Here is a 24,190-nt window from a genome sequence, read left to right on the forward strand (position 1 = left end):
CGGTCAGGACAGGAAGTTCAGAGCTGGGAGAGATGCCTGGTAATAGTTGGATCTCATTGACCAGCCAAGAGGCAAAACAGAAATTCCTTCTTTCGTCTGCCTTCTTCTCACCCTTTAAATATTTAAAGGAATTTCTGAGGGACTTCTCTGGCAGTCCAGTGCTTAAGACTTTGAGCTTCCACTGCAGGGGGTACAGGTAAAATTCCTGATCAGGGAACCAAGATCTTGCATGCCATGGGGCATGGCTAAGAAATTAAACAAACAAACAAAAAAACACCCCACAATTTAAAAAAAAAAAAAAGGAATTTCTGAGGATAGCTGGCAGATAATTTCATGCAAATGTTATATCCCTTTTCCCAAAAGTTACATCTAAACTTTTAACTATGTGCATATACTCATCCAGCGCTTCGTAGGTGGTGCAGTAGAAAGAACCTGCCTGCCAGTGCAGGAGACACAAGAGATGTGGGTTCAATCTCTGGGTCAGGAAGATCCCCTGGAGTAGGAAATGGCAACCCAATGCAGTATTCTGGCCTAGAAAATCCCATGGACAGAGGAGCCTGGCAGGGTACAGTCCACAGGGTCACAAAGAGTTGGACACAACTGAGTGACGAGCATGCACACATATATAATCAACTGGGGAAATCTATAGCTGTATAGGAAATTATTTGCCACCAGTTTGTACCCCCAGCATCTGAACTCCCTTGCTACACTGGGGAGTTTCCTACTCTCAGAAGTAGAAGCACCCACTGTGGAAGCAGAAGATGCTACATTCTCATGTTCCTAGCCACTATTGCTGCTGGGATGTGGGCACGTGGTCTAGGCTCAGTCAATCAAATGGATCTGCCCCAGACTTCGAATTGGAAGCTCTTGATTCAAAGCAGCATGAACTATATACTCTATTCTAGAGAGGGATTCACTCCCCCAACATCCTTTACCAACCTTTTTCTGAGCCTCATCCAGGCTGGGCATGCACTCCTAACTTCTTTTCTTCTCTCTCTGGATGGCTGTATGGCACACTTCTGGCTGGGGAGATATAGATGGAGCTTTGTCTTGAGATTTCTGGAAAACTTTTACCTTCTTGATACAGGAATCACCCTTTCTGTCTTCTCTCAATTTCTACCTTGACTGTATATGCAATATCTGGGCCTGCAGCAGCCATCTTGCAACCAGGAGGGAACAACTCTGAAGATTAAAGCTAATAAGCTAAGGGTAGTAAAGCAGACTGAAAGAACCAGTCTTCCTGGCCGATTTTTTAGAGTTGATTCCACGTTTGCAGCTGCTAACTTCTAGATAGATGAGAAAAATAAGCATTTATGTTTAACCCATTACTAGCCAGGTTTTCTGTCCTTTGCATTATCTTCATTCCTAGTTGATAGAGGCCATTTCCAATGGCCAGCACCGGGGGAGGTCTGTGGTGCAAGCTACCACGTAAGAGCCTGGCGTGGCAGCAAAAGTATTCCTACAGAACCAGTTCTGCAGCATTATCTTGGGTGTCATTCTTCTTTCTTAGCTTCCAAACTCCTCCAGAGCTCCTGAGGATTTTGTGAGCTACATAAAGTACCTTTTAATACATTCTTTTTCTGCTTAAATTTACCAAAGTTTAATAATCAAAGATGAGGTCAATAGAGTGGGTCCTAATCCAATATGACTGGAGTCAGTAGAAAAAGAGGAAATTTGGACACATGTAAAGAAGAAGGCAGAGACTGGGGTAAAAGAAATTAAACAAAATTTATTTCTCTTGCTTGTAATCAAGAATCCTGAGAAGTGCTGAAATTGACAGTGGGGTAAGTGACAGCCACATACCTTCAGGGGATGGGATTGAATTTGAGATTGATTGTCTGGTTGGATCTCAGGGCAGTTAAAATTCAAGTTGTATTAAGATAGGTACAATGTTACTTGTGGTTGCTTGTGTGAAGGTCACCCAACACAGTGGAGGTCCCATTGAAGTTAAGGCATTGAGAAACCAAGTGGTGGCTGCCAGAGAACAGCATGAAGGGCACGAAGGATTTGAAAGCTGTGGGGTGGAGTGGCTGATGCTAAGTCCAGAAGGCTTAAGAAGTGATTGTGGTTGTGTTAGTTACTCAGTCATGTCTGACTCTTTGCTCTTCTGTCCAAGGAATTCTCCAGGTAAGAATACTGGAGTAGGTAGCCATTCTCTTCACTAGGGGATCTTCCCCATCCAGGGATCAGACCCCGGTCTCCTGCTTTGCGGTCAGATTGTTTACCATCTGAGCCACCGGGGAAGCCCTTGGCAGGATCTTAAATTCTAGTTACAGGCAATCTGGAAACCAGAGACTTTCACTGACTATGCTAAAATCGTATCTTATCTTTTGCAACCACAACTAAACCAAAAGAGAGGTTATGTGGGTTCCTGACTTAAAATATCCAACTTTAATCACAAACTTCTCTTGTCTCTCATGGATGGTTAGGGGACCAATTGGAAAGAATAAGAATTGGGAGATTATGAGGGCCTGAGGACTCAATTCCTTGCTGTGTCATATGCATGCCATATTATATTTGTGTTAATAATATATTAAATAAATTTACCCAAGTTAATAATAACAACAATAATAATAAAAGATGAGATCATTCAGTTCAGTCAGTCACTCAGTCGTGTCTGACTCTTTGCGACCCCATGAATCGCAGCACGCCAGGCCTCCCTGTCCATCACCAACTCCCGGAGTTCACTGAAACTCATGTCCATTGAGTGGGTGATGCCATCCAGCTATCCCATCCTCTGTCGTCCCCTTCTCCTCCTGCCCCTAATCCCTCCTAGCATCAGAGTCTTTTCCAATGAGTCAACTCTTCGCATGAGGTGGCCAAAGTACTGAAGTTTCAGCTTTAGCATCATTCCTTCCAAAGAAATCTCAGGGCTCATCTCCTTCAGGATGGACTGGTTGGATCTCCTTGCAGTCCAAGGAACTGTCAAGAATCTTCTCCAACACCACAGTTCAAAAGCATCAATTCTTCGGCGCTCAGCTTTCTTCACAGTCCAACTCTCACATCCATACATGACCACAGGAAAAACCATAGCCTTGACTAGATGAACCTTTGTTGGCAAAGTAATGTCTCTGCTTTTGAATATGCTATCTAGGTTGGTCATAACTTTCCTTCCAAGGAGTAAGCGTCTTTTAATTTCATGGCTGCAGTCACCATCTGTAGTGATTTTGGAGCCCCCCAAAATAAAGTCTGACACTGTTTCCACTGTTTCCCCATCTATTTCCCATGAAGTGATGGGACCAGATGCCATGATCTTCATTTTCTGAATGTTGAGCTTTAAGCCAACTTTTTCACTCTTCTCTTTCACTTTCATGAAGAGGCTTTTGAGTTCCTCTTCACTTTCTGCCATAAGGGTGGTGTCATCTGCATATCTGAGGTTATTGATATTTCTCCCAGCAATCTTGATTCCAGCTTGTGCTTCTTCCAGCCCAGTGTTTCTCATGATGCATAGAAGTTAAATAAGCAGGGTGACAATATACAGCCTGGACATACTCCTTTTCCTATTTGGAACCAGGCTGTTGTTCCATGTCCAGTTGTAACTATTGCTTGATGAGATCATTAGAGTGGGTCCTAATCTAACATGACTGGTCAAAGTGAAAGTCGCTCATCTGTGTCCAACTGTTTGCAACCCCATGGACTATACAGTCCATGGAATTTTTCAAGCCAGAATACTAGAGTGGGTAGCCTTTCCCTTCTCCCGGGGATCTTCCCAACCTAGGGATCGAACCCAGGTCTCCCACATTGCAGGTGGATTCTTTACCAGTTGAGCCACAAGGGAAGCCCAAGAATACTGGAGTGGGTAGCCTATCCCTTCACCAGCGGATCTTCCCAACCCAGGAATCGAACCAGGGTCTACTGCATTGCAGGTGGATTGTTTACCAACTGAGCTATCAGGGAAGCCCTGGAGTTAGTATATAAAGAGGAAATTTGGATACAGAACACATATGAAGATGAAGGTATCTTTGCATAACTGTCACTCACTTCACTTGTTTCTTAATAGTGGTGGTTTACCCACTAAGTTGTGTCCAACTGTTGCGACCCAATGGACTATAACATGCCAGGCTCCTCTGTTCATGGGGATTCTCCAGGCAAGAATACTTAAGTGGGTTGCCATTTCCTTCTCCAGGGGACCTTCCCCACCCAGAGATAGAACCCAGGTCACCTGCCTTGCAGGTGGTCTCCTGCATTGTCGGCAGATTCTTTACCAACAGAGCCACCAGGAAAACCTTGTTTCTTCAACCCACCCTATACTGAGTCCATGGTGATGTGGTTAGAAAAGGCTCTCTGGAGGAAGTAACCAACCCCCTTACAGAAGAATAGGATTTGGCCAACTGTTGGAGTCAGGGGTGGAAAGCTTTCCTTGGCAACAGTAGTTAAGAGGTGTTAACATTCATTTAACACCTCTTAAGGGACAAGTCAATGAGGTGAGCTAGGGTAGGAGTTTGAACTTTATCCTCAGAACAATGACGGCAAGAGAGAAAGGGAAAGGAGCGAGTAACTAGAAAAGGAGCTTGACACCAAAGGCACCTGATGAAGCACCGGAAACTTAAGAGCAGGGTGCAAGAACTAAATAATTGGTTGGAAACGCACGGCTGGTCTATGTTCCACCGGTGCGGGGCCGGGAGGGGGAGGACGCTGTTTGAAAGAGAACACACGATTAGGAACAAAGTCGACTATTAACTTGAGATGAGAAAATAAATCACAAGATATTACTGGAGTCTTGGAGATACCGGTCTGTTTCTTCTGTTTACCGAAACCGCTTGCCTAGAACGGCTTCCAGAGGGCAGCTTGGCGAGCCCGCTCCTCCACGGCACTCTACAACTCCAGCACCCCTAAGGTGATGGTAGAGAGGCCCCCTGGGGATGTAGACTGAGTCATGACCTCCGAGGAGCGACTCCTCTGCCACGGCCAAACGAGAGGGCTTGTCTGTCTGATGCGCAGACCGCCCTGCTGCACGGGTGGCAGGGGTTGCATCGGAATCAGAGGCGGTCACCCCCACTCTGAAGTCGGGGGGCTCCCTCCGAGGCTGCCCTAGCTGCTTTCCCGGGAGGTGAGGGGTGAACATCCCCACCCCGCCGCGGGAGCACCGTGTGGGGCGCTCCCTGTGGCTCTCCGGGAGGAAAGAGCCGTGCTTACCACCGAGACCAGGCGGCAGTCATAGGGACCATTCTTTTCCTCACTCGGCGTATACAAACCTGACCTCAAAAACACAAACCCTGTCTTTGGCATTTCTGGATTTAGAAATAAACATCACTCCAGTATGAAAAAGGAAAAACGGCAGTGACTTCATTGCCACAGAGTCGTAAAGTTTTATTTTGAAAGTAAAAAAAAAATGTTTTTTGTAACGTTTGTCGCTGTTGAAATAACTTCTTGTTGCAAAACAACAAGTAACCATCAGCGGAGAGCGCGAAGCGCGGGCATCTGTCCGGTGGGCGACGCTGCAGCGGGTGGTTCTGCGGGGGCTACAGGCGGGCGGCGCGGGGGCGCGCGGGGCGGGGGGTGGGGCCGAGCAGGAGGGGTGCGGAGCGCGCGGGGCAGGGGGCGGGGCTCCGGGGGCCTGGAGGCCGGGCAGGGGGCGGGCCGGGGGGCGCGGCGCTGGGGGCGGTGTTCGGGGTGGGGGGCGCGCAGGGCAGAGCCGGGGCGCGCGGGGCTGGCGGGCGCGCGGGGGCGGCGGGCGCGGCGCTGCCAATCGCAGACAAAGGCCGCCCCAGTGAATCATGTGGTGCCGGGGGAGGAAGTGCGGCTTGTTTTCTTTCCTCCAGTCGCCCGGCTCCGGGTTGAGCGCGATGCGCGGAGACCCCCGCGGGGGTGGCGGCGGCCGCGAGCCCAGATGAAGCCGGAGCGTCCGGGCCGCGCCGCAGCGCCCCTGGCCCGATGGAGGCCCAGCCGTGGGACCCCCTCCGCAACGACTCGCTGCCGCCCACACTGACCCCGGCCGTGCCCCCCTACGTGAAGCTCGGCCTCACTATCGTCTACACCGTGTTCTACTCGCTGCTCTTCGTGTTCATCTACGTGCAGCTCTGGCTGGTGCTGCGCTATCGCCACAAGCGGCTCAGCTACCAGAGCGTCTTCCTCTTCCTCTGCCTCTTCTGGGCCTCCCTGCGGACCGTCCTCTTCTCCTTCTACTTCAAAGACTTCGTGGCGGCCAACGCGCTCAGCCCCTTCGTCTTCTGGCTGCTCTACTGCTTCCCCGTGTGCCTCCAGTTCTTCACCCTTACGCTGATGAACTTGTATTTCACGCAGGTGAGTCGCGGGAGGCCGCCCCCGCCGGCGGGAGACACCTGGAGGGTGCTCACCTGGCGGGGGCGATGGCAGCCGCGGGAGCAGGTCACAGAGCCCTGGGGCTAAGTGTGTGTGTGCGGGGTGTGTGGAAAGCATTGATTCTGGGGTGGTCCGAGCCCTGTCCTACTGCAGGCCTTTGTCCCAGGTAACGCCGTCTCATTCCCGAAGGAGGAGAAGGGGAAGGGAAAGGAGAGTGAGGGCTGGCGGCCGCCCGTCATCCTCTGCCCGCAAGTCGGCATCACTCAGCGCGCAGGGCGCGGCAGCATCTCCGTGCACACATCAGACTCGGTACTGATGGGAGATGTGCCCACCAAGGAGACTGGCACTCCAGTTTCCCCTCTGTCCCCTCGTCCCAAAGCATCTGACCACCAGCCTGGAAAACCCGCTGCCACCTTGGCCTCCAGATTGGGGCCAGACGCTGGCTTTTTTGAGGACAGAGTGGGACGGCCCTGGTTTGGATGAAATGTTTGGAGCCTCCAGTATGGGAGCCCTGCTGAAGGGCAGCCTGCTCACTCATTACACAGGATTGCTACACAGCCGTCGCGGTTGCACCTAGCTCCCGAGCTGATGCCTCGAGAGCTCAGGGTTTCCCTGAGCTCATCTGAGAGGCCCCGAGAAAAAGCCATAAGTTTCCTGGCGCCCTTTTACAGGCACTGCGGAGTCGATTTATGAGCAGATTGTTAATAAGCTAATGGGAGAACGTGCGAATTGACTTGGCTGCTGTGACGCTTGACTTAAGTACAGTAATTGGAAAGTGTCTTGCAAAGAGCGTGTAAAGTATTGTATAAACGTGTAATAGCACAATACTGTCATCAGCAGCAGCATCTCTGCTTCCCATTAGCTTTCCAAGCACTAAAATGTCCATTTTCACTAGGACCCTGTCCAGGGGGAAGGCCAACGATGATCTGGTAAGGGGAGTTTAAGAACTGTCGCTTGGCTAGACGCTTTGTGCCAGCAAGCATTACATTCCTTTTAATAGTGTCCTTATTTATTAAAAGAAAATGCTGTTGGGAGTTCACCTTCCAATGCAGGGGGTGCAAGTTCAATCCCTAGTTGGGGAGCTAAGATTCCACATGCCTTGCAGCCAAAAATCCAAAACATAAAACAGAAGCAGTATTGTAACAAATTCAGTAAAAACTTTAAAAGTGGCCCACATCCAAAAAAATCTTAAAAAGAAAAAAAATGCTGTTGTTGGAAAAAAAAAAAGGAAGAAAGGGTAGAATAAGAATTACTTTGGTGTAAAGGGAGCCTCTGATCAACAATTTGGAGGAAACACTTTTGGCTAAAAGCTAGCATAAGTAGCAATTGTAATTTTATCAAAAGGTATCTATAGATAAAGCAGTCTCCTCCGTCCAGTGTATTAGCATATTTTCCAGTCCATGAGTCGTGTATGTCATCTGTCCAAATACAGCTTTTAAATCCAAAAACCAGTTCAGGCAGTCAGCTACAGTGCAGACACTCTGACTGCTTTTTTTTTTTTTTTTATTGGATCCAAAGTGGGTGATTCCAGTAAGATTCAGAAGTCAGGTATGTTGATGTTCCTTCAAGAACTGTGACAATGGTCTGATGGCATGTTGTGGTCAGGTCCCTTTTTGAGAAGGAAAAAGGACAACTTAGAGCACGGCCATGGCTGTCTGGTAGTCACATGCAAAATTTGCCCTCAGAGCTGGATTAGGCGCAGAGCCACACATTTTCTGCACCATCTGCTGGTTGGCGAGTAAATGCTGAGTGAGGGAAAGAGTGACCAGGCCGACAGCCTCGCAAGCCGAGAGGCCACAAGCCACCACCCTGGTTTCTTGATGACTCCCAGGTCTTGTTTTCTTTATATCTCCAGGGTGGCTGGCAGGAGTAGGTGGTACTAACTGCTGGCATCACAGACACCCTGGCAGATGAGCTGTTCCCTGGCTTCCTGCAAATAGTCTGATACTTCCAGGGTGTTTTAAAGGGGTCGCCCTTTGACTCCCAGCTCCAACATCCCTCTCCCCCCACCCCTCTCATGTGCCTTCTGTTAGGCCAGGTTCTTCAACCACTGGAATGGCCGGGGGAGCATTAAGGATTACTGCGGCTTAAGCCCCCTCTTAGAGCATGTAAATCAGATTTTGGAGGCTGGTGGGTAGTGGCTTACAATGAAGAACCCTGTGCTGTATGCTAGGCACGGTTCTGAGAGGTCTTATTTATTCTTCCCAACTACCCTCTGAAGGAAGGATGGATGGTGTCCCCGTTTTTCAGAGGAAGGCCAGGGAGGTTATATATGACTCCCTCAGGGTCACACAGCCAGTGAGCCCTAGAGCCAGGAATCACACCCATGTCTGTAACATCAGAGTGCCAGGCTTGTCCTTCATGGTACAGTATTTGAAACCTCTTACAGTGGGAAAGCATACCCTCCTCTGAATGTCATATCGTGTCCTCTGGGAGCTTGGCATCCAATTGAGGAGATGCCAAGTATACATCTAACACAGGTGAGTAATAAGTCAAGGGATTTCAGGGAGAGTATATTTCAGTTTCGAAGACTGCAGGAGATTCCTCTCTCCAGCTCCTGGTGGGACTGGTTCAGTCGTTAGCAGGCTCTGTGTGTATATGTCTGGCTCCGAGTGTCTGGGCTCTCCTTGAAGCCCCAGGCATTGAGTTGTTTCCAGCTCCAGGCCCTGCTGGGTCCAGCAGACTCCTGCTCAGCTCCTGCTGCTCTAGGAGTTTGCAGGGCCGAGGTTGGAGTGGAGACATATACTCCAGAATCTGTTCTTCTAGCTCAGTGCTCATTTGCTTTTTAAAGGTGTCTTAGAGGAGGCAGGACCCTGAGACCTGAGGTGCACAGGGGTCTCTGTGCATGAGGTGTGGTAAGCCCTCCGCCCACCAGGCTGTATGGTAGAGGCACCAGGGCCAGGGCTGCCAGCTTCTGGGCCAGTGAAGTCCCCTGTGAGGCAGGTCTGTCTGCAGAACTGGGTCAGAGGGTCCTGGCAGCTCAGTCACACCTGGGTGGGTATGTCCCCCAGCTGTCCCCCCCTAGAATTTTGGGCCTGGACCTCAGACTCCTGGGGTTCCTGGGTGTGAATGAGTGTGGCGGGCTCAGCTTCCCCCTGGTGCAGCCTCGTCTTAAGCCCTGAGGCAGACTCCTACCATTACAGGCTGGTTTGAGGAAGGAAAAGAAGTGAACCCTCCCATGGGAAGGAGGTGGTTTGATTAACAGACAGTGACGTAGGAGCCAGCACCTACTATGCCTTAAGAGTGTGGGTGGGAGGATGCAGGGGCTTTCCTGTGGGCGCCTGAGGCTCTTGTTGGGGGCCAGGGAGTCATGGTGGGGGTTGGATCTCATGGTGGGGGTCTGGGGGTAACGGTGGGGGTTGGAATTCATAGTGGGGGTCTGGGGGTCATGTTGGATGTTGGAGCTCACGGTGGGGGATCTGGGGGTCAGGTTGGGTGTTGGAGCTAATGGTTAGGGTCTGGGGGTCATGGTGGATTTTGGAGCTAATGGTGGGGGTCTGGGGGTCATGATGGTGTTAGATCTCATGGTGGGAGTCTGGGGGTCAAGGTGGGGGTTGGAACTCATGGTGTAGGCCTAGTTGTCATGATGGGTGTTGCATCTCATGGTGGGATCCTAGGGGTCATGGTGGGGGTTAGAGTTCACAGTGAGAGCTTGGGACTCATGGTGGCCAGGGAGTCGTGGTGAGCTTGCAAAGACCTGTGACTCAGGGGACGGAGCCTAAGGAGCCAGCCCTCCTTGGGCTCTCTGGGCAGAGCTGGGTTACTGACCTGCTGTAGGACAAGGGTGCTCCTAGTACCCTCCCTCCGGGTTGGAGCAGGTTAAAGGAGGTGCCGTTGGCACTGCATCCCTCATCCCCTCCTCTCCCTCAGTTGAGATGCTCTGTCTGCATCTTTTAATAGCCAGAGCCCAGACTCTGGCCAAACCGCAGTCCTGAAGGTCAGGCCCCAGCACTGGCTCGGCCCTTCATTACCCACTGTGTCACTGAAATGACTTTTCCCTCCAACCTGCAACCTTCATGTTTGTCGAATGGCAGTGGCACCTGGCCTCGCCTTGGGAAGAGGTTGGAAGTCACTGGTTCCTCACGGCTGCGGCTCCTGACCCCAAGAGCTGATGGGCCTGGGTGGTCCAGAAGCTCCACCTTCATTCTGCACACAGCCAACCGAGGCCTCGAGGATCCTGGTGACTTGTCCAGGGTCCCTAGCTAGGCACGCAGAGCCAGGAAGAGTGCTAGCTGCACACAACAACCCCCCGCCTCCCCTGGCCCCTTGAAATGCATCCTGGTCCTTATCTCTGCTGACAGGAAACAAGGAGGCATCTGAAAATCTAATCCGGGGACCCTGTCTTCACCTGCATCGGGAAAAGGGAGGAGGAGGTGGTGACCTCAGGCGTGAGTGGATCTCGCTGTGGTTCTTGGCAGTCCATTTCATCACGAACGTTTACTGAATCTGTTGTGTGCCAGGCCCTCATCTAGGAGTTGTGAAGAGGGAAGCTTCTAGGCGTCTTGGTGATTATGAAGGAGTAAGAAGCTTAGGAACACACAGGGCAAGAGTTTGTTGGTCCCCAGGGATTTTATTTCAGAACTGGGGCCACGCAGTCACACAGGGGCGGGGAATCCTCACGTCTGCACCACGTGTGGCCTCCTGACCCGTGCACCGGCTCCTTGTGGTCGCTGAGTGGGCTCGCAGCTGCCAGAGCTGTGTGTGTGGTATGTGTGTGTACACACCTGTAGTGTGTCCATGCACACACGCACAGGTTCACAGGTTCCTTACTAGCGTTCAGTCTACCATTTACCACCAGCAGCCCCCAGGAAGTCAACTCCTAATTTTACTGCTAAAAATCCCCCACACCCTAAAAGCAGCTTTCTAATTTTACAGCCCAGTCTCCTCAGATCTTTCCTCAAAGCCCTCACTCTTTGTTTTCTCTTCCCTGACTCTTGGCTGCTTCTGTGTAGTAGGGCAGCAGCATCAGGGGAACGAAATTTCACGCCTTCGGCCCTTGTGGGAAAAGTTAGCCTCCTCTCAGCGTATCTGAGGGGCTTTCCCAGTGGCTCAGCGGGTAAAGAATCTGCCTGCAGTGCAGGAGACACAGGAGAGGCAGGTTCGATCCCTGGGTCAGGAAGATCCCTTGGAGAAGGAAATAGTAACCCTCTCCAGTATTCTTGCCTGAAAAATCTCAGGGACTGAGGAGCCTGGCGGGCTCTGATCCAAAGGGTCGCAGAGAGTCGGACACGCCTGAGAGACTAAACACGCACACAGAGGCGGACGGGACTGAGAGCCTGAGTTTGGGTCCCCACACTCTAAAGCCTGTAGGGTTTTGCTGCATCCTTCTGCTTTCCTGACTCTCCCGCAGACAAGCAGGAACTAGCAGGGAGGCAGAAAGAGAGCACTGTGCTAAGGCTCTTGGTTGCTCAGGTGGGTTGTGCTGGCATGTCCAGCGGCAGTGCCCTCCCCACCAGAGGGCTGTGCTGGGCCCCATTTTCCGGTCCCCAGAGCCATCAGCTCGGGGGCGCGGGGTGAAGCACCGAGGGGCGGGACGATCGGAGAGCAGCATCGATGAAATTGACAGCCCCTCATCCGAATGACATCCCTGTCTTAGGTTTTTGAGAACAACATCGTATGTGATCCAAAATCTGCTGTCGTCCCCCGATTTCTGATTGCCTTGCAGCTCCAGGGCGAGGAGAGAAGCCTCTTGGTTGTGGGTCTGACGGGTCGATTTTCTCCAGACGGATGGGGTCAGCACACAGTGCTGACCATCCCTGGCACGTATGCGCCCCTGGAGGTCTACGGAGGCTTGTAAATATTTTACTTTTGATTTATCCCATGGCTGAAGCTTAGAGTCTGTTAACCTCTGAGGACAGATGACCCCGTGGTTGTAGTGTCTCGTTTCCTTAAACTTGGGTGTGGAAAGCACAGGAAAGGAAGTCGTGATGGTATCCATGTCAATATTTTAGGCCTTGTAGCTACACATGATCTCTGTTGCGTAATTTTTTTTTTTTTAAGACATCTCTTTAAAAAGATTTTTTAAAAAAAGCTGTTCTAAGCTCGTAGGCCATAGGATAACAGATTGCAGGCTGGGCTCAGTTCATGGGACAAACTTTGGACAAGTCCAGTGTGTGTCACCTTGCTGTTTCGGGGGCAGGTCCTTCGGGCACTTTGGAAACAAGCCATGCCATGCCGTGGCTTCTTGTCTCCAGGTTACAGAGTGTAATTTACTCAGTGAACACATCAGTCACCTGTGCGCAGGTGTCCGGGGTCAGAGACAGCTGGATTTGTGCCCCCAGGGGCCACAGACTGTAGGGGAAGACAGAAACAAACAGAGCTGCATGCCACCCACGGGGTCCTCTCCCCGCCTGCAGAGCCTGGGGAAACACAGGTGAGGGGCCTTGGGCTGGACGTCTTATGATGTCCTCCGCTCCCCGCCTTTTAATGACACACCCACCAGCGAGGCTACATAGTGTGTAAAACACAGGGTAAATGTCTACATGGGCTGAAATCAGCTCCCTGGCCTGCACCCTGCCTCATATACCCTCCCCCGGCTACCCAGACCTAAGAGATGCCAGAGGTCGCACTGCCCGTCAGGAGATGTGACGGTCCGTGGGTGGTGTGTGACCAGGAGTGGAGGCACGTGGGCTGAACGGGAGCCTGGCTGGCCCCTGAACCCCGATCCTGAGTCACACAGTCTGCGGACATGAATTTGGAGATTCATTTCATTCACTCGACAAGTATGTTCTTAAAATTGGGGTGACATTCACATGCTGTAAAATTAACCATTTTAATATGTACGACTTAGTGTGGCCTTTAGTGCATTGACATTTTTATGCAATGGTCACTGCTGATCAGTTCCAGAACATTTTTGTCACTCCAGAAACACCCTCCACACTCATTCAGCAGTCAGTCCACTTTCCCCGCTCACCCCAGCCCCTGGCAAACACCCGTCTGCTCTGGATGTACATGCCTGCGTGCATGCTAAGTCGCTTCAGTTGTGTTCGACTCTTTGTGACCCTGTGGACTGTAGTCTACCAGGCTCCTTCGTCCATGGAAGTCTCTGGGGAAGAATACTGGAGTGCGTTGCCATGCCCTCCACCAGGGGATCTTCCTGAATCAGGGGTCAAACCCGAATCTCTTATGTCTCCTGCATTGGCAGGCAGGTTCTTTACCACTAGTGCTACCTGGGAGGCCCCCTGTTCTGGATACTTCATATCAGAGGGTCATACACTAAGTGGCCTTTTGTGTCTGGCTTCTCTCACTTAGCATGATGTCTCCAGGGTTCATCTGTGTCATAGCTCCTTCTTTTTTAAGGCTGGATGGTATGCCACCGTAAGCATCTTCCACAGTTCACTTATGTGCTGATCCTTGGAGGGACACTTGACACATTCTTCTGAGGCCTGTTATTCCCTGCAGGCTGTGCAGACTGGGTAATGGTCACATGTAGTTCCTGCCTTCAGGGAACTTGACCTTGAGTGGGGAGAACAGACCACGTAAGTTCTGTCTCTGTGGTGCCAGCGGCCCCTGTGACTTAGTGACAGTCCTTACGGTGGTGACACCATAAGTAAGATGTTTCCGATGGAAGGTTGGGGCCTTAATTCACTCCATCATCTCTGTAATTCTGCCTGCAGGACACACACTTGACAAAGAACAGGTGGCTTTGCTACTTGTTGTCATTGTTTAGTCGCTAAGTCGTGTCTGACTCTTCTGCAACCCCATGGACTGTAGCCTGCCAGGCTCCTCTCTCCATGGGGTTTCCCAGACAGGAATATTGGAGTGGGTTGCCATGTCCTTCTCCATGGGATCTTCCCAACCTGGGGATCAAACCTGCAGGATTTCCGGCACTGGCACTGGGGAAGCCCCTTGCTACTGTTAGTGTAAGTCACATCCTTTTACCCTCCTTTGTTCGCAGCTTCCTGGGATCCAGGCCACCACCAGGGATGCAGAGGCGGGAGGGCTGGCCCCAACCCTTGGGGCCCCTGTGAGTGGTGTCCCCCTCCCACGACACACTGCTCTTCACAGGGTTGGTGGCACTCGTTGCTTCCTCTTGAGTCGTCCCTACTTGGGTTGGGATGTTCTCAGTTCCCATCCTTGCTTCTTTTTTTAATTTTTATTTTCAAATTTTTTGGCCATGCCACACGGCATGTGGGATCTTAGTTCCCCAACCAGGGTTTGAACCCACACCGCCCTGCATTGGAAGCACAGAGTCTTAACCACTGGACCACCAGAGAAGTTCCCCTTCATTGCCTCTGATGGGATGTGAGTTTGTCCCCCTCTGCCCTGGTCGCTGTCGAATGTGTCTCTGTCTGGTATCCCGCAGTGAGTTGGGGGCAGCCTAGCTGCAGACCTGTGTCTGCTCCCATGAGCAATTTCTGTCACCACATTCCTTCTCTTGGAGGGGGTCCCACTGGCAGTTCTCTGGGCAGGATACTGGAGCGTCCTCTGACCCTGTCTAAGTCTGTTGGCTCCTACAACGGAACACTGCAGACTGGGGCAGCTTCAACACCAGATATTTCTTTTCTTTTTCTTTCTTTCTTTTTTTTTTTATAATCAATCCATTGCTTTCTTTTTTAATTTTTATTTCATATTTGAGGATAGCTGATTTACAATGTCATGTCAGTTTCAGGTCTACAGCAAAGTGTTTCAGTTATACATATATGTGTATCTATTCATTTTTCAAGTTCTTTTCCCATTTAAGTTATTACAGAATATTGAATAGCATTCCCTGTGCTATACAGTAGGCCCTAGTTAATTATCTGTTTTATATATAGTGGTATGTATATGTTAAGCCCAAACTCCTCTAATTTATCTCTCTCCTCCCAGCCTTTCCCCTTTGGTAACCATACGTTTGTTTTCTAAATCAGTGAGTCTGTTTTCATTTTGTAAATAAGTTCTTTTGTATCTCTTTTTTATTTAGATTCCACATACAAGTGATGTCAGATATTTGTCTCCCTGTCTGACTCAGTATGATAATCTCTAGATCCATCTATGTTGCTGTAAATGTCATTTTCCATTCTTTTTTATGATTGAGTAGTACTCCATTGTGTATACATACCACATCTTCTTTATCCATTCATTTGTCTGTGGACATTTAGGTTACTTCCATGTCTTGATGATGGGGTGCGTGTATCTTTTTGAATTCTTTTTTTTTTTCCAGATATATGCCCAGGAGTGGGATTGCCGGGTCATATGATAGCTCTGTTCTTAGTTTTTTAAGGAACCTCCATACTGTTTACCGTAGAGGCTGCACCAATTTACATTCCCACCAGCAGTGTAGGGGCATTCCCTTTTCTCCACCCTCTCTCCAGCATTTATTGTTTGTAGACTTTTTGATAGTCATCTAAGGACGGGGTGTAGCAGGGTCAGGTTCTAGCAAGGGCCTCTCCCTGCCTGCGGACGGCTGACCTCTCATCGTGTCCTCACGTGGTAGAGAGCCGAGAGAGGGCTCCTTGAGTTCCTTTGGTAAGAGCACAGCTCAGAGCCCTGATCTTCTAACACCATCACCCTGGGGGTTAGGATTTCAACTTGTGAATTTCCAGGGGATGCAAAGTTCAAAATAAATACCACCCTGCTCCCAGCAAGGACAAGAGAATTCTCAGAATTCTCCTTCCTTCCGAGGCAGAAAGTTATTTTCTGCAGGAAAAAAATAAACCTGAGGCTTCTTCGCTGTTAACCTATTTTGTAGTTATACATCATTTGCTTCGAGGATCAGGGTCCAGTGCTGAGACAGCATGATGCTGCTGTAGCCACACCAAAACCATCTTCCTAGAGCCTTGGGGTCTGGCTGGCTGGTAACCCATCTAGGCTTCCCGGGTGGAGAAATGTATCCCGCCATGCAATGTCATCTTATTTAAGCACATGTAGAACAATTACGGGCAGGGCCCTGGCTGGTAAACTGTGAACTGGGATGATGGCAGGAGCAATTCAGAAACACATAACCATGATGGTACCTTGCGTGGCCACAGCCCTTCCCATTCATGAGCCCCGGGAGGGAGATGTATACCAGGAAGGCTCATGGGCCTTGTTCCGTCTCCATCCGCACCAGTGAGGGGACCCGGGGAAGCCCTAGGGGTGGCTGGCCCCACATCCCTTCCCTCCTTTGCAACAGTGTGGGCCCATCCCCAATTGAAGCAAGACTGCCAGTCCCTGTGGGGCTGCCCTCTTGAGAATTTTGCGTCACAGTTTGAAAAGCAGAAGTCACTGTGAGGAACTCTAGTTCTGACCCTCTTATCTTACGAGAATCACTGAGGCCCAGGAGGGTAAAGAGAGTTTATCAGGGACGAGAAGAAAAGCAGGTTCAGGGAATTCCTGAAAGTCCAGCGGTTAGGACTCAGCGCTTTCACTGCCAAGAGTCCAGGTTCAGTCCTTGGGGAACTAAGATGCAGTAAGCCGAGTGCAGCCAACAACAAAAATGGCAAGTTCACGGCAGTCTGGCCAGCCCCACACCTGGACGCAGGTGTTTGTGTGGCGAGAGAGGCCACTGGAAAAAGCAGGGCAACTGAAGGCAGGTTTGGTGCTGTGTTAGGTGACTCTGAGCGTGTTTGGACGAGTGTACCCTCCAAGGCCTTAATATGGTCACCAGCCCTCATGGGTGGTGCCTGAGGGCCCGACTTGGCCACTGTGGAGCCAAGAGCTTGCAGGGCAGCCTGGAGGGTGTTGCACGGGTAGATGGAGCCGCAGTTCAGTTGATGGGGACAGGGAGGCTCTGGTGAGCCGCTGGGGCAGGGCTGGAGGAGAGGGGAGCTTGGCTGAACCACTGGGAACTAGAGGAGGAGAGGCGCTTTCAGGAAGGAAGGGGGCAGGTGGAGACACCCTTCTCCACTGAGACCTCGTCCCTTCATTTATGAGGGGGCCCTGAGAGGGGTCGGGGGTAGGTATGAGGCTGGGCTCCTGCCTGCTTGGGGCTCCCAGGCTGACTGTGGGGGTGGGATGCAAATATGCATGAACCTAAGGAGGGCTGTCAGCTGCTGGCTCAGCAGCGCAGGACAGGACTGGCGGGAAAGCTCTCAGGAGGGCGGGTGAAGGCTGAGGATGCTTCCAGGGAGTTCTGGGCTTTACTGAAGCTCAGAGAAGAGGCAGCGCCATTGTTGATCCCGAGATCACATGTGAAACATCATTCTCAGTCATGTCCGACTGTCTGTGACCCCATGGACTGTAGCCCTCCAGGCTCCTCTGTCCACAGGATTCTTCAGGAAGAATACTGGAGTGGGTTGCCATTTCCTCCTCCAGGAGATCTTCCTAACCCAGAGATCAAACCCCTGTCTCCTGCATTGGCAGGTGAGTTTTTACCACTGAGTCACCTGAGAAGCCCCTCGCTTATGAAAGCAGATCACCTAAGGGGGGTTCTGTGTCCCAAGGGTCAGTGTGAGACTGGGCAGTGAGCAGGACTCACTCCTTGAACCCTGCACTTGCCAAGTTCAAAGGCAGGAGGTGACAGGGTGAAGACCTGACCTTGGGAGCCAGTCACCTCCCTAGGGGCCTGTCACACCCAGCCAGGTGGGGACACAGAGCATGCCTTGGCTCCTGTGCCCAGAATGACATGATGTGGACAGCCATACTCCTTTTTCTGTCATGGGGTTCCATGGTTTTAAAATTAAAAAAAAAATTTTTATTGATTTACAATGTTGTTTTAGCTATTGGTAGGAATGCAAACTGGGACAGCCACTATGAAGAACAGAGTGGAGATTTCTTAAAAAACTGGGACTAGAACGGCCATGTGACCCAGCAATCCCAACGCTGGGCATACACCCCGAGGAAATTAGAATTGAAAGAGACACATGTACCCCAATGTTCATTGTAACACTATTTACAATAGCTAAGACATGGAAGCAACCTAGATATCCATTGGCAGATGAATGGATAAGGAAGTTGTGGTACATATATGCAATGGAATATTACTTAGCTATAAAAAGGAATGCATTTGAGTCAGTTCTAATGAGGTGGATGAACCTGATGCCATTATACAGAGTGAAGTAAGTCAGAAAAAGAAAGACAAATACTGTATATTAACATACATATATAGAATTTAGAAAGACGGTACCGATGATCCAACATGAAGAGCAGCAAAGGAGACACGGACATAAAGAACAGACTTTTGGACTCAGTGCGAGAAGGCGAGGGTGGGATGATTTGAGAGAATAGCATTGAAACATGTACATTACTATATGTAAAATAGATGACCAGTGCAAGTTCAATGCATGAAGCGCTCAAAACCTGTGCTCTGGAAAAACCCAGAGGGATAGGGTAGGGAGGAAGGTGGGAGTGGATTCAGAAATGGGGAGGGGGCACATGTGTACCTGTGGCTGGTTCATGTTGATGTATGGCAAAAACCGTCACATTATTGCAAAGTAATTCTTCTCCAATTAAAATTAATTAATTAAAAAAATGTGTTTCAAGTGTAGAGCAAACTGATTCCATTTTATGTAGATCTATTCTTTTTCAAATTCTTTTCCCATTTAGGTTATTACAGAGTACTGAGTAGAGTTCCCCGTGCTATGTCATAGGTGTTTGGTGGTTGTCTGTTTCATATATCCTGTGGCTTTAAACACATGGCCAGTGTCCGCTGACGTAGAGACGTCACCCCTGCCCTTGAGGTCTCAGAGAGGAGACCTGAAATGCTGGACCCGTCTTGCTCTTCTTAAGGGATTGCTACAGAAAGGGAGACATCTGCATTTGGATTTAGCAGACTCCAGAAATGAACAAAATGCAGGTCGAGCCACCCTGCTCTGGTGAATGAGGATGCTCAGCATGTGGAAACACAGACTAATGACTGTCAGCCAGGGAGCCTGGGGCCTCAGGCTTTGCATAATTTCCCCAATATATCAGGAAGTGGGCAGCGCAGAGGGATCACGAGCACACATGGTGAATGTGTCAGTGGTTCCTAGCCTTTTTGAGTATGAAAGTGCCTTTTATGGTCAAGAGAGCATTTATGATCACAGTTTGGTAGTTGTGCGCTTAGAGTCGTGGTTTGAGAGCAAATGCCGGGACTAATAATAATCAGATCAGCAGAGGCCACACACGTAAACACTGAGAAGGTGTCTGATAGGTGAGCGCTCTGTGTGAATTCACCTCGTCCTCAGAGAAACCTATGAGATGGGCACGATTATTAGTTTCATTTTACAGATGAGGTTCTTGAAGCACAGAGAGGTTAGGTAACTTTTCTAAAGTCACACAGCTGATCACTGGTAGAGTTAGGATTCAAGCCCAGGGAAACCAGCTCCAGAGTCCACACTTCTTTAAAGTTTTTTTTTTTTTTTTGGTGTGTGTGTGTGTGTGCTTAGTCACTCAGTCATATCTGACTCTTTGTCATGGTGACCCTGTGGACTATAGTCTGTCAAGCCGTTCTGTCCATGGAATTTTCCAGGCAAGGATATTGGAGTGGGCTGCCATTTCCTTCTCCAGGGTATCTTCCTGACCCCAGGCTCGAACCTGGGTCTCCCACTTCGAAGGTGGATTCTTTACCATCTGAATCCTGAGGGAAGCCACTTTTAAGTTTTATGTATATCTAAATATATCCTGCATGGGTTGCAGGATCTTAGTTCCCTGACCAGGGATCAAACCTGGGCCCTGTCTCTGAGCTGAGTCCTAACCACTGGAGTTACCAGGGAATTCCCACACTCTTAACAATCCTTAAATGTCTCTCTGCTGGAATGGACACACATCTGTGACCTACAGACAGTGGGATACTGCCCTTAGTGAGAACACGTGAACGAGAGCCACGTGTTTCAGCATCGATACATTGCAAACTCCTCATGACAGGTGAACAGACAAGTTGCAGAAGGGGATGGAAAGCATTGATTCAAACTGAGATGCCATACAAGACCGGACTACGTATTATTTATCCTCTTAAAAGTAGAAGCCTTCTGGCTCTCAGAATACCAGAGTGAGGTGGACATTCTCTCTGTTCTGAGGGATCAGAACCAAGGAGAAAGATGCTGGGGGCTTCAATGGTGTTTTTTCAATTAGAGATAAAATTCAGGACTTCTCTGGAAAACCAGTGGTTAAGACTTCACCTTCCAATGTAGGGGGTGTGGGTTCAATCCCTGGTTGGGGAGCCAAGATCCCACATGCCTGTGGCCAAAAATCCCAAAAAACATAAAACAGAAGCCATATTGTAACAAAATCAATAAAGACTTAAAAAATGGTCTACTTCAAAATAAAATCTTAAAAAAAAAAGAGAAAAGGCCCTGGAGCAAGCAGAGCAGTGTCAAAAGAACTGAACTTCATGGTGGGTTCAAGAGTTTTGGTTAGATTATTTCTTTGTGTAGGTGACATGGTTTATGGCAAAGTTTAAACCTACCATAAATGTGTACCATTTTCAAATGAATTTTCATACATACACTTAAAAATAGTATGGGGGTGGCAGAGATTGGTTTAGACATGGGTCTGTTTGGTGCACACAGAGTTGCAGACCCTCTCAGTTGCTCTGAGAGTCTCCAGGGGCCTTCGCCCCCCGCCCCCCGGCAGGATCACAGATGCAGGACCAAGTGTCCAGCCTGGGCCTGCGGTCTGGAGCCTGTTCAGGGTGGGAAGGTTGCAAAGTGTCCACCTACCTGTTTGCTTCAGGAAGTGGTGGTACCGCAATGGAAACTCTGTTGACATGGGTCATGCCTTGGGGAGGGGAGCGGGGGCTGGAATTTGTAAAGCAAAATGGCCACCTAGAGAAATTGTGAATCAAGTACAGGTCTGGAGGCATAGTGTTTCATTGAGCCGTCACGGCTGCTGCCTCTGGGGACAGAAGAGGTTACTTTTGTTTAGTTTCGCATAATGCACAAGGGACGCTGTCATCCCCACAGGAAAGAGCCGCAGACCTTCCTGCCAGAAAACAGCCGGTATGACCGGAGGAGAAATCACTGTGGAGCAGCAAAGGCCAGCTGGGGTTGGTAGGAGGAAAAGGCAGGCAGGCAGGACTTCAAAGGCTGGGAATAGAATCAGTGAGGCGGACAGGGGCTGTAATTTATGAGGGGAGGGAGGCCCAGGGCAGCGGCTGCTTCTGGAACCTTTGTGCTTCTGTCAAGAGAGTACGTCATAGGCTGCAGCTCTCTGGGCTGTCCTGCGTCATCTGAGAGGTGATGGGAAGGGCCTAAGGTTGCCAGGAGGGCACAGAGCCTGCATCTGGGTGAGGGGCTGGTGGGGGAGTGAGGAGAGTGGGGGTGGGCTGGGAACAGAGGTGAGCTCTCCCCCACCTCCCCAGCCTCCTTCAGGCCAACTTGGGGGTGATATTTCTGCTTCCCCAAACCTGAATTAAATCTTCAGAATGTCACTTGACTTTCCTGTCATGGACATCTGTTCTAGTAGGACTTTTAAAGGCCATGGAGATGATACTGAGACCAACAGGCATCTGTGAGAGGAAGATGCATTATTCCCACGACAGGATGGGAGTTTCCATGGAAACTGCTGCTCAGCTCCTCTCTGTCTTCTGCATCCCAGCCTCCCGCCTCTCCCTCCCTCTGCTCTGTAATCCCGGGGCCCATGCTGCTGATCTTAAACCTGGTCCTAGTGCCCTTGAATAATCTCTCTTTCATTTCACAAAGACATTTTTAAAGAGTGGCTGGCGCTCTAGAATAGACTCCCCACTCCCACTTCCTCCTGCCTCCTTCCGTCCAGCGTTCCCCACTTCCTCCTCCAGGCGCATTCCCATCTGCCAGAGCCAGGCCCAGCTCTCTGTAGTTATCCGGTCCCTCTTCTGGGCTGCACCCAGCACCCTGATGGTCCTGCACCCGGGTTTCCTTCTCCCCATTTGCCCACCCACGTGCTGTTCCCCCGCCCCTCCCCCGCCTGCTCCTTTCCTGCCTTTCTGCTACTTTATGTTGATTGAGACAAATTCACTATACAGTTCCCCATTTAAAGTTCAATGTTCACAGATTTGTACAGCCATCACCACCATCGGTTTCAGAACATTTTTAAAAAGTTGAAGTATTGTTGATTTACAAAGTTGTGTTGATTTCTGCTGTACAACAAAGTGACTCAGTTATACATACACACACACTCATTTACATACACACACACACTCTTTTGCATTCATTTCCATTATGGTTTATTCTGGGATGTTGAATGTAGCTCCCCGTCTGTGCAGTAGAACCTCGTTTATCCATTCTAAATGTAATAGTCTGTACCTGCTAACCCCAAACTCCCAGTCCATCCCTCCCACCCCCTCCCCCTTGGCAACCACAAGTCTATTCTCTATGTCTTTGAGTCTGTTTTGTTTCATAAAAGTTCGGAACATTTTTTGTCACCCTCAGAAGAAATCCTGGAACCCTTAGCAGTCACCCCATATCTCCCCAAGCCCCCAGACCCAGGCATCCCCTAGACTACATTTTGTCTTCGATTTCCACATAAACACCCACCTCTGTTTTCACAAACTTCTCTCTGAACCGCTAGCCAGCCCTTTGACTCTGGTCCCCTCGCACCCCCACCCCTGACCTTGAAGCACAGCTCCGATTTGTGATGGTGTCAATTCTACTGAAAAGCTTCTGTGATCTCTTACCAGGGATATGCACCTGCCTTAACTGACTTCAGGTTGCTGCCTCCTTCCTCACCTGGACTTGCATCCCAGCCTAGCCTGCTGCCCCCCTGACCTTTCCCAGGGAGTCCAGGTTCCCCTCAGATAGCCTCATCTCCCCATAATCTCACTTCCTCATATTTCACACCTCCTCACATCTCCTCATGTCTCCTCACACCACCTCATATCACCTCACACCTCCACACATGTCCTCATGTCTCCTCACACCACCTCACACTTCCACACATCTCCTCATTATACCTCTTCATGTCTCCTCACACCACCTCACATCTCCTCATACTTTCTCACATCTCCTCATACCTCTTCATGTCTCCTCACACTACCTCACATCATCTCACACCCCACATTTCCACACATCTCCTCACACCTCCTCATGTCTCCTCACACCACCTCACATCTCCTCATACCACCTCACATAATCTCACATCCCACATTTCCACACATCTCCTCATACCTCCTCCTGTCTCCTTACACCTCCTCATGTCTCCTCATACCACCTCACATCATCTCACACCCCACACCTCCATATATCTCCATATACCTCTTCACGTCTCCTCACACCGCTTCATGTCTCCTCACACCACGTCACACCCCACACCTCCACACATCTCCTCACACCTCTTAATGTCTCTCACACCACCTCACATCATCTCACACCCCACAACTCCATATATCTCCATCTACCTCTTCACATCTCCTCACACCTCCTCATGTTTCCTCACACTACCTCATACCACGTCATACCCCACACCTCCACACACCTCTTCATGTCTCTCACACCACCTCACATCATCTCACACCCCACACCTCCACGTATCTCTTCATATCTCCTCACACCTCCTCATGTCTCCTCACACCACCTCACATCACCTCACACCCCACGCCTCCATATATCTCCATATACCTCTTCACGTCTCCTCACATCTCTTCACATCTCCTCACACCTCCTCATGTCTCCTCACACCACCTCATACCCCACTCCTCCACACATCTCCTCACACCTCTTCATGTCTCCTCACAGCACCTTGCACCACCTCACACCTTTCACCTCCACACATCTCCTCCTACCGCTTCCCATGTCCTCACACCTCACCACCTCACACCTTTCACCTCCACACATCTCCTCCTACCGCTTCCCATGTCCTCACACCTCCTTATACCTCTTCAGGTCTCCTTACACCTCTTCATGTCTCCTCTCACTCCTTAAATCTCCTTACAGCTTCTCATGTCTCCTCTCACCTCCTCACATTTCCTCAGGTTTCCTCACATCACCTCACACTTCCTCACATCTTCTCACATCTCCTCATACCTCCTCACACCATGTCTATCTCTGGTTGTGAGTTTGTTGAGGTCAGGGACCAGTCTTTCCATCTTTTCTTAATTGTTAATCTCAGATTTGGTGCTCAGTGTCAGTTGATCTAC

The 24,190-nt window shown here is 50.0% G+C and overlaps 1 protein-coding gene across 1 annotated transcript in view; it reads left to right on the top strand.

The window, feature by feature from the left end:
* Nucleotides 1-5,701: 5,701 nt before the first annotated feature.
* The window catches only part of GPR137B (G protein-coupled receptor 137B), a 58,534-nt gene continuing 40,045 nt past the window's right edge, over nucleotides 5,702-24,190 (top strand). Inside the window, 2 exon segments of the mRNA XM_027530485.1 lie at nucleotides 5,702-5,846; nucleotides 5,849-6,243. Of these exon segments, the coding sequence (XP_027386286.1) occupies nucleotides 5,831-5,846; nucleotides 5,849-6,243 (411 nt within the window). The 5' untranslated portion in view covers nucleotides 5,702-5,830.

Source organism: Bos indicus x Bos taurus, chromosome 28, assembly GCF_003369695.1.
Source record: "Bos indicus x Bos taurus breed Angus x Brahman F1 hybrid chromosome 28, Bos_hybrid_MaternalHap_v2.0, whole genome shotgun sequence".
Taxonomy (NCBI): domain Eukaryota; kingdom Metazoa; phylum Chordata; class Mammalia; order Artiodactyla; family Bovidae; genus Bos; species Bos indicus x Bos taurus.